The following is a 15,426-nucleotide window of genomic DNA, read 5'->3' as shown; positions in this document are numbered from 1 at the left end:
AGAGGAAAAGGGGACAACAGAGGATGAGATGGTTGGATGGCATCATAGACTTAATGGACATGAACCTGAATAGCCTCTGGGAGTTGGTAATGGACAGGGAAGCCTGGAGTGCTGCAGACCATGGGGTCACAAAGAGTCGGACACGACTGAGTGGCTGAAATGAACTGAATGTATTTTAGGATTCTTTCCCTATTTCTGCAAAAAACGCCATTGGGATTTTGATAGAGAATGCATTACATCTATAGATTGCTTTGGGTAATATGAACATTGTAACTAAACTTTCTAAACCATGATCATAGATACCTTTCCATTAATTTATGTCTTCCACTTCTTTCAGCAATTTTCTGGTGTATAAAACTTTCACCCCCTTGACTAATTCCTAAGTTATATTCTTTTTAAGGCTATTGTAAATGTTTTCTAAATATATATTTTGGGACTTTTCATTGTTAGTGCACAGAAACAACTGATTTTCATCCTGCAATTTTGCTAGATTTATTAGCTCTAACAGGGTTTGTGTTTGTTTCTTTGTGTTAAATGAAGTCTTCAGGTTTTCCCATGTGTAAGATCATGTCATCTGTGAACAGAGATAATTTTACTTCTTGCTCTCCTACTTTGATATCTTTTTATTTTTATTCTCACCTGAATTCTCTGGCTATGGCTTTCAATACTTTGTTGAATACAAGAGACAAGAACAGGCATCCTTGCCTTGCTCCTGACCCTACAGGGAAAGCTTTCAGTTTTCTACGACTAAATATGATATTAGCTGTCCATTACTCCTATACAGTCTTTATTATGTTGAAGTATTAACAATTTCTCATAAAAGCATGCTTAACATCATCAAAGGCTTTTCTTGTAATCAGCTGAGATGATCGTGTGGTTTTCACCATTCATTCTGTTTACATAGTGTATCACACTGATTTTCTTAAGAAACATTCTCATATTCCAGGAATAAATCTCACTTGGTCATGGCATATAATCCTCTTAACTTACATTTGCAAGTATTTTATTGTGGATTTTTACATCAGTATTCATCAAGGATACTGGTTTACTAATTTTCTTTTCTTATACTATCTTTGGGATTTGGGGGATCAGGGTAATGCTGACCTCAGAGAATGAGCTTGGGAATGTTATCTCCTCTTCAGCTTTTTGGAAGAATTTGAGTAGGAATGGTGTTAATTCATCATTAAATGTTTGGTAGAATTAGCCAGTGAAGCCATCTCACACATATATATGTATATAACTGCTATACTGTCCCAATAAATTGATCCTTTTATATTATACAATGGCTTTTATAGTCTCACGTAGTTTTTAACTTAAAATCCTTTTCTCCAAGTAATGGCACTCCTGGTCTCTTTTGTTTACAAACAGCATGGAATCTTTTTGTAAGACTTTCACTTTCATTCCATATACATCCTTAAGCCTAAGTGAGACTCTTGCAGATGGTATAAGTTGTATCTTGCCTTTTTTTTTTTTTGGCTTGGGTGGCTTGTGGGATATTAATTTCCTGACCAAGGATTGAACCTGGGCCCTAACCACTAGACTGCCAGGGAACTATTGGATCTTGCTTTTCTTTTCAACCCATTCAGCCACTGTATATCTTTTGATTATAGAATTTAATCCATTTATATTTAAAGTAATTAGTGATATGGAAGGACTTATGATTGCCATTTTAAAATTGCTTTTTGTCTTATAGTTATTTTGTCCCTCTTCCTCTCTTGCTGCCTTGGGTTTTGTTATTTTATATTTTTAGTGATGTGTTTTAGGTCATTTTCATTTTCTACTGCATATCTTCTATAGGTATTTCTTTTATGTTTACCATGGGGTTTACAAAAAATATTGCAATTCCAGTAATCTCTTTTAAACTGAAAACATTTTGACTTCAATCTCATATGAAAACTCTATTCCTTTACACCTCCCCTGCCACCTCTTGTTATTGATACCACAAATTACATTAAACATTTTTGTATGCATTAACATAATATCATAATTATGTTTGTGTTTTTACCTTTTAAATTCAATTTCTGAATTAAAAGTGATTGTCATACCACTCTTACAGTATTCTGCACTTATGTATACATTTACCTTTACCAGAGAACTCTGTATTTTTATATGCCTCATGCTACTGTACAGTGTCCTTTCATTCAACTTGAAGGATATCTTTCATCAATTTTTGTAAGGCAGGTCTAGTGGTGTACATAAATGCAGATTAAAAACACTAAGTTAAAAAAAAGCAGGATTTGATATTATTTATTGATTTTAACTATAAGATATATCTATTATGAACACTGAAAGACATATACAAAAAAGGTTTTTCCTATAACTCTTTAATATTATCATTTAATAATTAATAAAATATATATTTATATTTATGGCTGTGTCAGGTCTTAGCTGTAGCTCACAGGGTTAGTAGTTGCCCTGCATGCGGGATCTTAGTTCCCTGACCAAGGACTGAACCCAAGTTCCCTATACCGCAAGGCAGATTTTTAACCACTGGACCACCAAGGGAAGTCTCAATTAAAAATATTATAGTGCTAATTTTTTCACTACTAAATGTCTATAACAAATGTAAATTTTAAAATTAATATTACTTACCTAGTATTTAGTTTCTTCTTTATAATTTCTAAACTTACTGGTGGAAATGAAATGGAAGCATCAAACTTCTTCACTGTTTGAGATTCATGGCTGTAAGAAAGATCTATGTCTTGTCCCTAAAAATAATATGAAAATTTGTGTTGTTTTCAACATTCATTAGTCTTCCAAATACTAATACCATGAAAGCAGACTGGATACACTAAGGTCTCACCAGCTTAAAATTCCATGCCTCTGACATTCTTTATGGTTGTAATAAAATGTTTTTAAAATTATCACACAGTTTTAAAATTTAGAACTTTAAACTTACATGCAAGAGGCAAATTACAAAATCTCATTTTTCACAAAAGCTTGGTTTTCAGCGTTTTTAAAGCTAGCTCTATTTATGATCTAATATACTCTCAAACGGAGAAGGCAATGGCACCCCACTCCAGTACTCTTGCCTGGAAAATCCCATGGATGGAGGAGCCTGGTGGGCTGCAGTCCATGGGGTCGCTAAGAGTCGGACACGACTGAGCGACTTCACTTTCACTTTTCACTTTCATGCATTGAAGAAGGAAATGGCAACCCACTCCAGTATTCTTGCCTGGAGAATCCCAGGGATGGGGAAGCCTGGTGAGCTGCTGTCTATGGGGTCATACAGAGTCGGACACAACTGAAGTGACTTAGCGGTACCAGCAGCAGCATACTCTCAAAAAAACAAATACCAGAGGCTTCAATCAAGATGGCAGAATAGAAATATAAGTAAAATGAAGACACAGAAGAACCACTCTCAATTAAAAGATCAAGAGAATTGCCTTAAAAGAACAATCACTGAAACAGACCTCTTCAGTCTAATAAACACTGATTTCAAAAAGGAGATAATGAAAATACTGAAGGAATTAAGAAAGGGTGTCAACTGAAATACAGACTACTCTAAAAAGGAACTAGAAACTAGAAAGAGGAGCTGAGAAAATTAGAAAACTTACTTGCCAAGATGAAAGCTGAGCTAAAGGCAATATAAATAGAAAATGAATAATGCAGAACACATAAGTGTTCTGGAAGATGGAATAATGGAAATCACCCAATCAGAGCAGCAGACAGAAAACCAAATGAAGAAAATGAAAGCAATGTGAGAATTATGGGATAATATAAAGAATGCCAACCTATGCATAACTGGAAAAAGGAAGAAAGGGAAAAGGGGATAGAAAATGCATTTCAAGAAATTATGGCTGAAAACTTCCCAAACTAAACAAGGAAACAGATATCTAGGTATAGGAAGCACAGCAGTCACTTTAGTCGTGTCTGACTCTTTGGCTCCTCTGTCTGCCAGGCTCCTCTGTCCATGGAATTCTCTAGGCAAGAACACTGGAGTGGGTCACCATGTCCTCCTCCAGGGAATCTTCCTAACCCAGGGATCAAACCTGCATTTCCTGCATTGCAGACAGATTCTTTACCCACTGAGCCACCTGGGAAGCCCATAAGAAGCACATGGTCTCAAACAAGATGAACTCAAGCAGTCATACACCAAGACATATTATTATTAAAGTGGCAAAAGTTAAAGAGAGGATTCTAAAGGCTGCATAAGAAAAATGAAGAGTTAATTACAAGGGAACCCTCATAAGGCTATTAACTGATTTCTCCACAGAAAACACTGCAGGCTAGAAGGGAGTGGCAAAATATATTCAAAGTCCAGAAAGGAAAAAAATACGCAACCTAGCATACTCTACACATCAAGATTATCATTGAGAACAGGAGAAAGAGAATTTCTCAGAAGAGAAAAAAACTAAAAGAATAACAGCAATATTAATCTATCCTAGCAAAGAAGCAATAATCTATAGAAAGGAGAAAAAAGAGAAAATCCAAAATGGAAAGGAAATAACTTAAATGAGCCAGTATTCATATTAAATTAAATTTCACAAAAACATTTTTTATGAAAGCAATGATAAACAAAATGAACAGCAAAAGCATAAACATGAAGATGTAGAAGAGGACATCAAAATCATAAAATGCTGAGTTGGAATGTAAAAATATGTAGATTTTTAAATTTTAGAATGTGTTTGAGGACATATGACTATCAGCCTAAAGGAAGTAGATATAGTAATGGGTTAACATACTTGAAAACAGTGTGGGTAACCACAAGTTGGGCTTCCCTTGTAGCTCAGCTGGTAAAGAATCCTCCTGCAATGCAGGAGACCTTGGTTCGATCCCTGGGTTGGGAAGATCCCCTGGAAAAGGGAAAGGCTACCCACTCCAGTATTCTGGCCTGGAGAATTCCATGGACCGTACAGTCCATGGGGTCACAAAGAGTCGGACATGACTGAGTGTAAAACCACAAATTTAAAACATACAACAGAGTCACAAAAATCAATAAGAAGAGAACATAAGCATAATACAAAAGAAATCATCAAACCACAAAAGGGAAAAAAATAATAAAGAACAAATACAAAATCAACTGGAAAATAAGGGTAAAAATGGTAATAAATATACATCTATTAATAATTACCTTAACTGCCAATGGACTAAATGCTGGAATCAAAAGACAATGAGTGGCAGATTGGATTAAAAAATAAGAGCCCACAATATGCTGCCTACAAGAGGCCCACATTAGGGTGAACAACACACAGACTGAAAGTGAGCGGATGGAAAAAGATATTTCATGCAAACAGAAATGATAATAAGAAAGCATGGGCAGCAGTAATGGACTTTAAAATAAAGGTCATAAAGAAAGATACAGAAGGACACTATATAATGATGAGAGAATCAACATAAGAAGAGTATATTACATTCAACATATATGTACCCAATATAGGAGTACTTGATTACACAGAACAAACACAGACATAAAGGGAAAAATGGACAGGAATACAACAGTAAGAGACTTTAATACCCTACTCATATCAATGGACAGGTCTTCTAGACAGAAAATCAGTAAGGCAACAGAAATCCTAAATGATACACTAGAACATTTAGACTTAATTGATATTTTCAGGACATTATATTTATATATATAAAAAGTTTGGGAACGCATGTACACCCATGGTGGATTCATGTCAATGTATGGCAAAACCAATACAGTATTGTAAAGTAAAATAAAGTAAAAATACAAATTAAAAAAAAAAACAAACAATATACATTCAAGCGCACATGGAACATTCTCTGTGGTTGACCACATACTGGGGCACAAAAGAAGGCTCAATAAATTTTGGAGTACAGAGATTTCTGAAGCAGCTTTTCTGACCACAACAGCATGAAACTGAAATTAACCGCAGAAACAGAAATGACAAAACAAACAAAAAACTCGATTACCTGGAGCCTTAAGAACTTGCCTCAAAAACAAAAAACAAAAAGACCCCAATGGGTCAATGATGAAAGCAAAGAAGAAATTAAAAGATACCTTAAGAAAAATGACAATGAAAAGATAACCATATAGAAATCTATAGGATGCAATGAAAGCAGTTTACTTAGAGGACAGTTCACAGTGATACAGGCCTTCTACAGAAACAAGAAAAATCTCAAATAAAAAATCTAACACCTAGAAGAATTAGAAAAAGGAGAAAAAAACAAAACTCAAAGTCAGAAGAAAATAATAATGATCAGAGAGGAAATAAAGTAGAGATTAAAAATGATAGAAAGAAATCAATAAAAACAAAGGCTGTTTCTTTGAAAGAATAAATAAGATTGACAAACCTCTAGCCAGTCTCACCAAGAAGAAAAGAGAGAGGAATCACATAAGCAAAGTGAGACATGAAAGAGGAGAAATCACAGCTGATATTGCAGAAATACAAAAAAACTATAAGAAAACACTATGAACAATTATATACTGACAAACTGAACAACCTGGAAGAAACGGACAAATTTCTACAAACATAACAGCTCACCAGAACTGAATCAAGAAGAAACAACATACTTTGAAAAGACCAATCACTTGAAGTGAAACAGAATATGCAATTTAAAAAAAACACAAAACCTCCCTACAAACAAAAGCCCAGGACCTAATAGCTCCCAGGCAAATTCTATCAAACATACAAAAAGAACTCATATTGATCCCTCTCAAAATCTTCCAAAAGACTGTAAAGGAGGGAGCACTCCCAAGGACATTCTATGAAGCCACTATTTCCCTGATACCAAAACCAGATAAAGATACTATAAAAAAAGAAAATTATAGGCCAGTATCTTTGATGAATATAGATGCAAAAGTCCAAATAAAATGCCAGCAGCCTGAATCTAACAACACATAAAAAAGATCATATACCATGACCAAGTTGGATTCATCCCAGGATCACAGGAATGGCTCAACATGCACAAATCAATCAATGAATGTAATTAACCACATCTGACACAGAAAAGACAAAACTACATGATCTTCTCAGTAGATGTAGGAAAAGCATTTTACAAAATTCAACATTCATGATACAAACTCTTAAGAAACTGGGTCCAGAGGGAACATACTACAATGTAATAAAAGCTATAAACCTACAGCCAACATAATACTGTGGTGAAAAATGGAAAACCTCCCTGGTAAAATCTAATCAAGGCAAGGATGCCCACTCTCACCTCTTCTATTCAACACAGTACTGGAAGTACTAGCCACAGCAATCAGACAAGAAAAAGAAATAGAAGGTATCCAGATTGGAAGCAAAGAGGAAAAACTGTCATTTGAAAATGTAACATGATACACAGAAAACCGTAACAACCCATACAAAAACTATTAGAACTGTTAAACAAGTTCACGAACTAGCCAGGATACAAGATTAACACACAGAAATTTGTTGCATTTTTTTTACACTAACAAGGAACCATCAGAAAGAGAAAGAATAAAAATAATCCCTTAAAAATCACGTAAAAACTACTTAAAAATAAACCACACCAAGGAGGTAAAAGGCTTATGTGCTGAGAACTATAAAACATTAATAAAGGAACCTGAAGATGATTTAAAGAAACGGAAGACATCCCATGCTCTTGAGTTGGAAGAATTAACATTGTTAAAATGTCCATACTACTCAAAGCAATCTATATATTTAATGTGATCCCTATCAAATTACCTATAACATTTTTCACAAAACTAGAACAAACAATCCATAGAAACCACAGAATTGCCAAAGCAATCCTGAGGAAAACAAGCAAAGCTATAGGTATGACCCTCCCAAACTTCAGACAATCCTATAAAACTACAGCAATTAAAACAGCGTGATACTGGCACAAAAAGAGACATGTGGATCAATGTAAAAAAACTAAGAAATCCACACAACTATGGCCAACTGGTCTTCAACAAAGGAGGCAAGAATGCAACAATGGAGAAAAGAATTTCTTCAGCAAGTGGTGTTGGAAAAGCTGGACAGCCACATGTAATTTAACAAAGTAAGAACATACCCTTACTCCATACACAAAAAATAAATTCAAAATGGTTTAGAGACTTAACTGTAAGACATCAGAAAACTCTTAGAAGAGAACATAGGCAAAACATTCTCTGACATACACAGATATTTTCTTACATCAAAGCAAATTAGAAATAGAAGCAAAAATAAATAAGTAGCACCCAATCAAGCTTATAAGCTTTTATACAACAAAGGAAACCATAAACAAAATGAAGACAACTAATGATGTGGAAGAAAATATTGGGTTGGCCAAATACAGAATAAAATTTCTGAACAACCCAATATTTGCCAATGATCCAACTGACAGGGAGATTCCAAAATCTACAAACAGCTCATACAACTCAATAACAATAACAACAAAAACAACCCAATCAAAAAATGGGTAGAAGATCTACACTGATATTTTTCTAAAAAGACACACAGCCAACAGGCACATGAAAAAATGCTCAACACTGCTAACCAATATAAGAACATAAATCAAAACTACAATGAGGTACTGCCTCACACCAGTCAGCATGTTGCTGTTGTTCAGTCACTAGCAGTGTCCAACTCTTTGTAACCCCATGGACTGCAGCATCCAGGCTCCTCTGCCACAGCTTGCTCAAATTCATGTTCATCGAGTCAGTGATAGTATCTAACCATCTTACCCTCTGCCGCCCCCTTCTCCTTTTGCCCTCAATCTTTCCCAACATCATGGTCTTTTCAAATTCTGCTCTTCATATCAGGAAGCCAAAGAAATGGAGCTTCAGATTCAGCATCAGTCCTTCCAATGAATACTCAGGATTGATGTCCTTTAGGATTGACTGGTTTGAGCTCTTTGTAGTCCAAGGGACTCTCACAAGTCTTCTCCAGCACCATAATTCGAAAACATCAATTCTTTGGTGCTCAGCCTTCTTTATGGTCCAACTCTCAAATCTGTACATGACTACATGTACGTGACTACCAGTCAGAACAGCCATCATTAAAAAGTATACACATAACAAACGCTGGAGAGGGTATGGAGAAAAGGGAATCCTCCTACACTGTTGTTGGGAATGTAAACTGGTGCAGCTACTGTGGTCAACAGTATATGGAGGTTCCTCAAAAAAAACAAAATATAAAGCTGCTATATGGTCCTGCAATCCTACTCCTGGGCATATATCCAAAGATAAATATGATTCAAAAAGATACATGCACCCCAACACTGACCACAACACTATTTACAATAGCCAAGACATGGAAACAACCTAAATGTCCACTGACAGATGAGTGGGTAAAGATGAAGTGGTTAAGATAAAGACATATGTTAATACAACAGACTACTACTCAGCCATAAAAAAGCATGAAATAATGCCATTTGCAGCAACATGAATGGACCTAGAGATTATCACACAAAGTGAAGGAAGTCAGAAAGAGAAAGACAAATACCATATGATATCACTTAAATTTTGGGTCTAAAATATGACACAAATGAAGTTTTACCTATGAAACAGAAACAGACTCATAAACAACATACTTGTGCTTGCCAAGGCAGGGGAGGTGGGGAAGGGACATATTGGGACTTTTTGAAATCTCAGATGCAAATGAAACTTATGTATAGAATAGATAATCAAGAAGGTCCTAACCTAATAGCCCAGGGAACTATATTCAATATCCTGTGATAAATCATAATGGAAAAGAATATGAAAAAAGAATGTATATATGTATATATAAAACTAAGTCACTTTGCTATACAGTAGAAATTACAATATTATAAATAAGGTATACTTCAATAAAGTAAATTAAGAACAGCAACAAACCAAATATTTGTTTCTTCATTATAGAAGTTGCCGTCTAACTCCAGTTGAGTGAAAAGATAGCAAATAGAAGTCTGCTGGTGGGTTTGTAGGTAAAGCTTTTAATTTTTTTAAGCCACCATTATTTGGGTTTTCTGTTACTTGCAAAAGAATGCATTCCTAGGTAATACATGTTGTAACACAGTATATTTCACATTACAAAGAAAGAAAAACAGCCAAAAACATCTCTGATCAAAAGAAAGAAAAAAAAAGGAAGAAAAACCAAGCAAATATTTCTGTTCTTATTAATAGTAGTGAAAAAAAAATAATTCAGACTGCAAATAACCAGAAAATAGAATGGCTCAGAGACTTCTAAATTACAACTGAAGGCTTACTTTTACTTAGCTTTTCAGTGTTAATAGTATGAAGATTGTAAAAAATTTTCTTGCTTAAAAGAGCAAACCAAATTTCAAAGCACTCCTACTAAAAAGATTAAAAATAAAGTTGTTAATAATTTAAAAAAATTTTTTATTAAAATCATTATAATTTTGAGCCTTATAGCCACCTGCTCAGGTAGGTAACACTATCATTCCCACTTTATCATTCCCATTTTATTGTTGAGAAGACAAATTTAGAAAAATGAAATGATTTTCTCAGAGTATACAAGTATTTATTGAGCTCTCACCATATTAGGCACTATGGGATATAACACTGAAAAAAACAGTTAATAATTCTTGACTTCATGGAGAGTATATTTTAGTGGTAAAGTCAGAACCCAAATCCAGGACATTTGACCCCAAGTGTAATGCTTTCTGTTGTTAGTTTTGTTTTAACCCTATTTATGTGTTTGAATGTCACATTTAGGCATCTACCATACTTTTAACTGTAAAATTAAAAGTAAAAAAGATATAGATGCCTCAAGGGGCTTATAATATATGGAAAGCATTTATAATCTAGTGGGAAAAGAACATGATGTACATGGTATAGTGGGCTGAATGATGGCCTCCCAAATTTAGGTCTATGTCCTAACTCCTGGAACCTCTGAATATAACCCTTTTTGGAAATAGAGTCCTGGGGGTTGTAATTAAGTGAAGAATATCAAGATGAGATCATCCTGGATGAGATCATCAAAGCAGGCCCTAAATCTGATGACACATATCCGTATAAAAGACACATTAAGCAGAGGCACAGAGAAAGCCGTGTAAAGAAGGAGGTGGAGGACAGAAATTATGTGGTCACAAAGCAAGGAATACCTGGAGCTAACAGAATTTAGACAAAGCAAGAACGAATTCTCCACTGAGAGATTCAAGGCAATCCCTAACAAAATGCCAGGCTTCCCAGTGGGTAAAGAATCCACCTTCAATGCAGGAGACATAGGACATGGGTTCGAACCCTGGAGGAGGGCATGGCAACCCACTCCAGTATTCCTGTCTGGAAACTCCCATGGACAGAGGAGCCTGGTGGGCTACAGTCCATCGGGTTGCAACAAATCAGACATGACTAAAGCGACTGAGCAAGCACACCAAAATAACAATGAAATTTTTCATGTAGTAAGGACAAATAATCCTAACATTTATATGAAACCACAGAAGACCTTGAAATAGCCAAAGAAATCTTGAGGGAGAACAAAGTTAGATATATCAAGCTCCCAGATTTCAAACTACAGTAATCAAAACAACGTATTACTGGAACAAAAAGAGATACATAAATCAATGGAACAGAACAGATAGTCTAGAAGTAAACACCTGCTTATATGGTCAGTTAATCTATAACAAAGAAGGCAAGAACATACAGTGAGGGAAAGATAGTGGTGGTGGTTTAGCCGCTAAGTTGTTTCCAACCCTTGTGACTCCATGAAGTGTAGCCCACCAGGCTCATCTCTCCATGGGATTTCCCAGGCAAGAATACTGGCCATTTCCTTCTCCAGGAAAAAAACAGCCTCTTCAACAAAATGCTGCTAGGAAAACTGGACACCTACATTTTTGCAAAAGAAAGAAATTGGACCATCTTCTTACACCATTTACAAAAATCATTTCTGAAACCATAAAACTCCTAGAAGAAAACATAAATGATATGCTCTTTGACATCAATCTCAGCAATATTTTTTTTGGCTATGCCTTCTCAGGCAAGGGCAATAAAAACAAAGATAAATGGAATTACAAACTAAAAACATTTTGTGCAGCAAAGGAAATCATCAATAAAAGAAAAAGGCACCCTATTGAATGTGAGGAGATATCTTCAAATTATATATTTCATAAATAGTTAATATCCAAATTATATTAAGAACTCATACACCTCAATATAAAAAAAAAACCTGATCCAAAAATCCACAGAGGATTGGAAAAGATATTTCTTCAATAAAGAGTTAAAATGGCCAACAGACACATGAAACGATGCTGAACATCACTACTCATCAGGAAAATGCAAATCAATAAGACACCTCACACCTATTAAAAGTTATTATCAAAAAGACAACAAATGGGACTTCCCTGGTGGTCCAATGGTTAAGAAGCTGCCTTCCAATACAAGGGAAGCGGGTATGATCCCTGGTTGGGGAACTAAGATCCCACACACTGCAGGGAAACTAAGCCTGTGTGCCACAACTAATAAGCCTGAGTGCTCTGGAGCCTGCACACCACAAATAGAGAAGTTTGGGCATGCCACAACTAAGACCTGACATAGCCACACAGATAACAAATAAGTTTTGGCAAGGGTGTAGAAAAAAGGGATCCCTTGCACATTGTTCATGGGAACGTACATTGGTACAGCAACCAGGGCAAACAGTATGGAGATTCCTCAACATGAGAAAAAAAAACTACCATATCATCCAGCAATTTCATTTTAGGTAATTACCTGAAGAAAATAAAAACATTAATGTGAAAAGTTCTATGCAACCCTATGCTCACTGCAGCATTATTCACAGTTGCCAATAACCTCAGAAATGCAGATGACACCACCCTTATGGCAGAAAGTGAAGAAAAACTAAAAAGCCTCTTGATGAAAGTGAAAGAGGAAAGTGAAAAAGTTGGCTTAAAGCTCTATATTCAGAAAACAAAGATCATGGTATCCGGTCCCATCACTTCATGGCAAATAGATGGGGAAACAGTGGAAACTGTCAGACTTTAATTTTGGGGGCTCCAAAATCACTGCAGATGGTGATTGCAGCCATGAAATTAAAAGAGGCTTACTCATTGGAAGAAAAGTTATGACCAACCTAGACAGCATATTGAAAAGCAGAGACATTACTTTGCCAACAAAGGTTCATCTAGTCAAGGCTATGGTTTTTCGAGTGGTCATGTATGGATGTGAGTTGGACTGTGAAGAAAGCTGAGCACTGAAGAATTGATGCTTTTGAACTGTGGTGTTGGAGAAGACTCTTGAGAGTCCCTTGGACTGCAAGGAGATCCAACCAGTCCATTCTGAAGGAGATCAGCCCTGGGATTTCTTTGGAGGGAATGATGCTGAAGCTGAAACTCTAGTACTTTGGCCACCTCATGCGAAGAGTTGACTCATTGGAAAAGACTCTGATGCTGGGAGGGATTGGGGGCAGGAGGAGAAGGGGACGACAGAGGATGAGATGGCTGGATGGCATCACGGACTCGATGGACGTGAGTCTGAGTGAACTCCGGGAGTTGGTGATGGACAGGGAGGCCTGGCGTGCTGTGATTCATGGGGTCGCAAACAGTCGGACACGTCTGAGCGAGTAAACTGAACTGAAGACAAGGAAGCAACTAAGTGTCCACTGATATGCAAATAGATAAAGAATATGTGGTGTGTGTGTACGTCCGTGTGTGTGCATGAACACACTTCATGGTTCAGTTGTGTCCAACTCTTTGCGACCCTCTGGACTGTAGCCCACCAGGCTATTCTGTCCACGGGATTTCTTTTCATGCAAGAAATACTGGAGTGGGTTGCCATTTCCTTCTCCAGGGGATCTTCCTGACCCACGGATCAAACCCACATCTACTGTGTCTCCTGCACTGCAGGTAGATTCTTTATATATATGTGTGTGTATATATATATATATATAATGTCTTATATATGTAAGATATATATATATAAAGCCATATATATGTGTGTGTGTATATATATATATAAAGCCATACATATATATATATAAAGTCTCATATATACGTGTGTGTGTGCGTGTGTGTGTGTATGTGTATACACACAATGGAATGTTATTCAGCCATAGAAAAGAATGACATCATGTCATTTGTCACAACATGGATGGACATACAGAGTATTATGCTAAGTGTAACAAGACAAAGACAGTCTCTTTGATCTCACTTATATGTGGAATGTAATAAACAAAACAAAATAGACAACTTATAGATACAAAGAACACACTGGTGGTTGCCCAAGGGGAGGGGGAAATAAGTGAAGCGAATTACATTTTATAACTTCCAGTTATAAAATAAATAAGTCACAGGGATATAATACAGTGTTCCCCAATCTTTTGGGCACCATGGATGGATTTTGCAGAAAACAATTTTTCTGCAGATCAGGTGTATGGGGGATAGTTTCAGGATGATTCAAGCATATTACCTGTGTTGTGTGCTTTATTCCTAATTTAATGCTGCCACTGATCTGATAGAAGGTATTAATTAGTTCATGGCCCAGAGGCTGGGGATCCCTGATATAATATACAGCTTAAGGAACATAGTCAATTATGCTGTAATAATTTTGCATGGTGAAAGATGGCTACTAGACTTATCATGGTGATTTATTTCATCATGTATTTAAAAGTCAATCCCTGTTTTGTACACCTGAAACTAACAAAATACTGTATGTCAATTCTACTTCAATTTAAAAAAGAAAAAAAAGGGGAGGGGTAAAAGAATTCTTCCCCAGGGGCTTCAAAAGGAGCACAGTCCTACCAATACCTTGAATTGAGACTTCTAGCCTTAACAACTATGAGAGAATAAATGTCTATTGTTTTAAGTCGTCAAGTTTGCAGTAATTTGTTACCACAAATACATATGGAATGAGATTAATATATATGGTATAAAAAATTACTACCTTTGTGATTTTAACAGCTTTCCTCATCTGCTGCTGCTCCCAAATATCTTGATTTTTTTCATCTTGACTATCGTCACTTGTTTCTTCATTTCTAGTTGCTAGAAAAAAAGTTGTGTATAAATATTCCGTATTTTTTCATTCTAATTAAAGTGAAGTGAAAAGCTGCACAGTCATGTCCAACTCTTTGTGACCCCATGGACTGTAACCTGCCAGGCTCCTCTGTCCATGGAATTCTCCAAGCAAGAATACTGGAGTGGGTTCCCTTCTCCAGGGGATCTTCCAACCCAGGGATCGAACCAAAGTCCACTGCATTGTAGGCGGATTCCTTACTGTCTGAGCCATTCTATTAGCAGCAGCAATCAGCAATTCAGGAGCTTATAAATGGCTTAGCAGCACTTTTTATGTGTTAACTTTTTCTTCCCAATACCTAATTCTGGGAGGAAGGCACTATTAGTATCCTCTCTTAATAAACAAAGAAATTTAGATAGCAGGAGGTTATATAACATAGCCCTATATCATAGGACTGTGTTGAAACCAGGCCTTGATTCGAGCAATTTGACTTCAAAATCTGCACTTATCACCACACTGTCTCACTGAAAACAGGTGGTCTCATTTATGAAAAAGCTTCGGAAAAAATGAAACACTTGGTTTCATCAGAGATTCTCATTTATGCCTGAGAATCTAAATATGTATCAAAAATAATT

At 36.1% G+C, this 15,426-nt stretch overlaps 1 protein-coding gene across 4 annotated transcripts in view; it reads right to left on the bottom strand.

Annotated features, from left to right (window-relative positions):
* GCFC2 (GC-rich sequence DNA-binding factor 2) overlaps positions 1 to 15,426 on the bottom strand; it is a 75,977-nt gene that overhangs the window by 36,427 nt on the left and 24,124 nt on the right. For all 4 annotated transcript variants that reach the window (XM_018055289.1, XM_018055291.1, XM_018055288.1 and 1 more), the window contains exons 4-5: positions 14,723 to 14,820; positions 2,593 to 2,708 (exon numbers count right to left, since the gene is read on the bottom strand). In XM_018055289.1, coding sequence (XP_017910778.1) covers positions 2,593 to 2,708; positions 14,723 to 14,820 — 214 coding nt within the window. The remainder of the gene's footprint in view (positions 1 to 2,592; positions 2,709 to 14,722; positions 14,821 to 15,426) is intronic.

Source organism: Capra hircus, chromosome 11, assembly GCF_001704415.2.
Source record: "Capra hircus breed San Clemente chromosome 11, ASM170441v1, whole genome shotgun sequence".
NCBI classification, from domain to species: domain Eukaryota; kingdom Metazoa; phylum Chordata; class Mammalia; order Artiodactyla; family Bovidae; genus Capra; species Capra hircus.
This window is presented reverse-complemented; position numbering and strand designations above follow the sequence as displayed.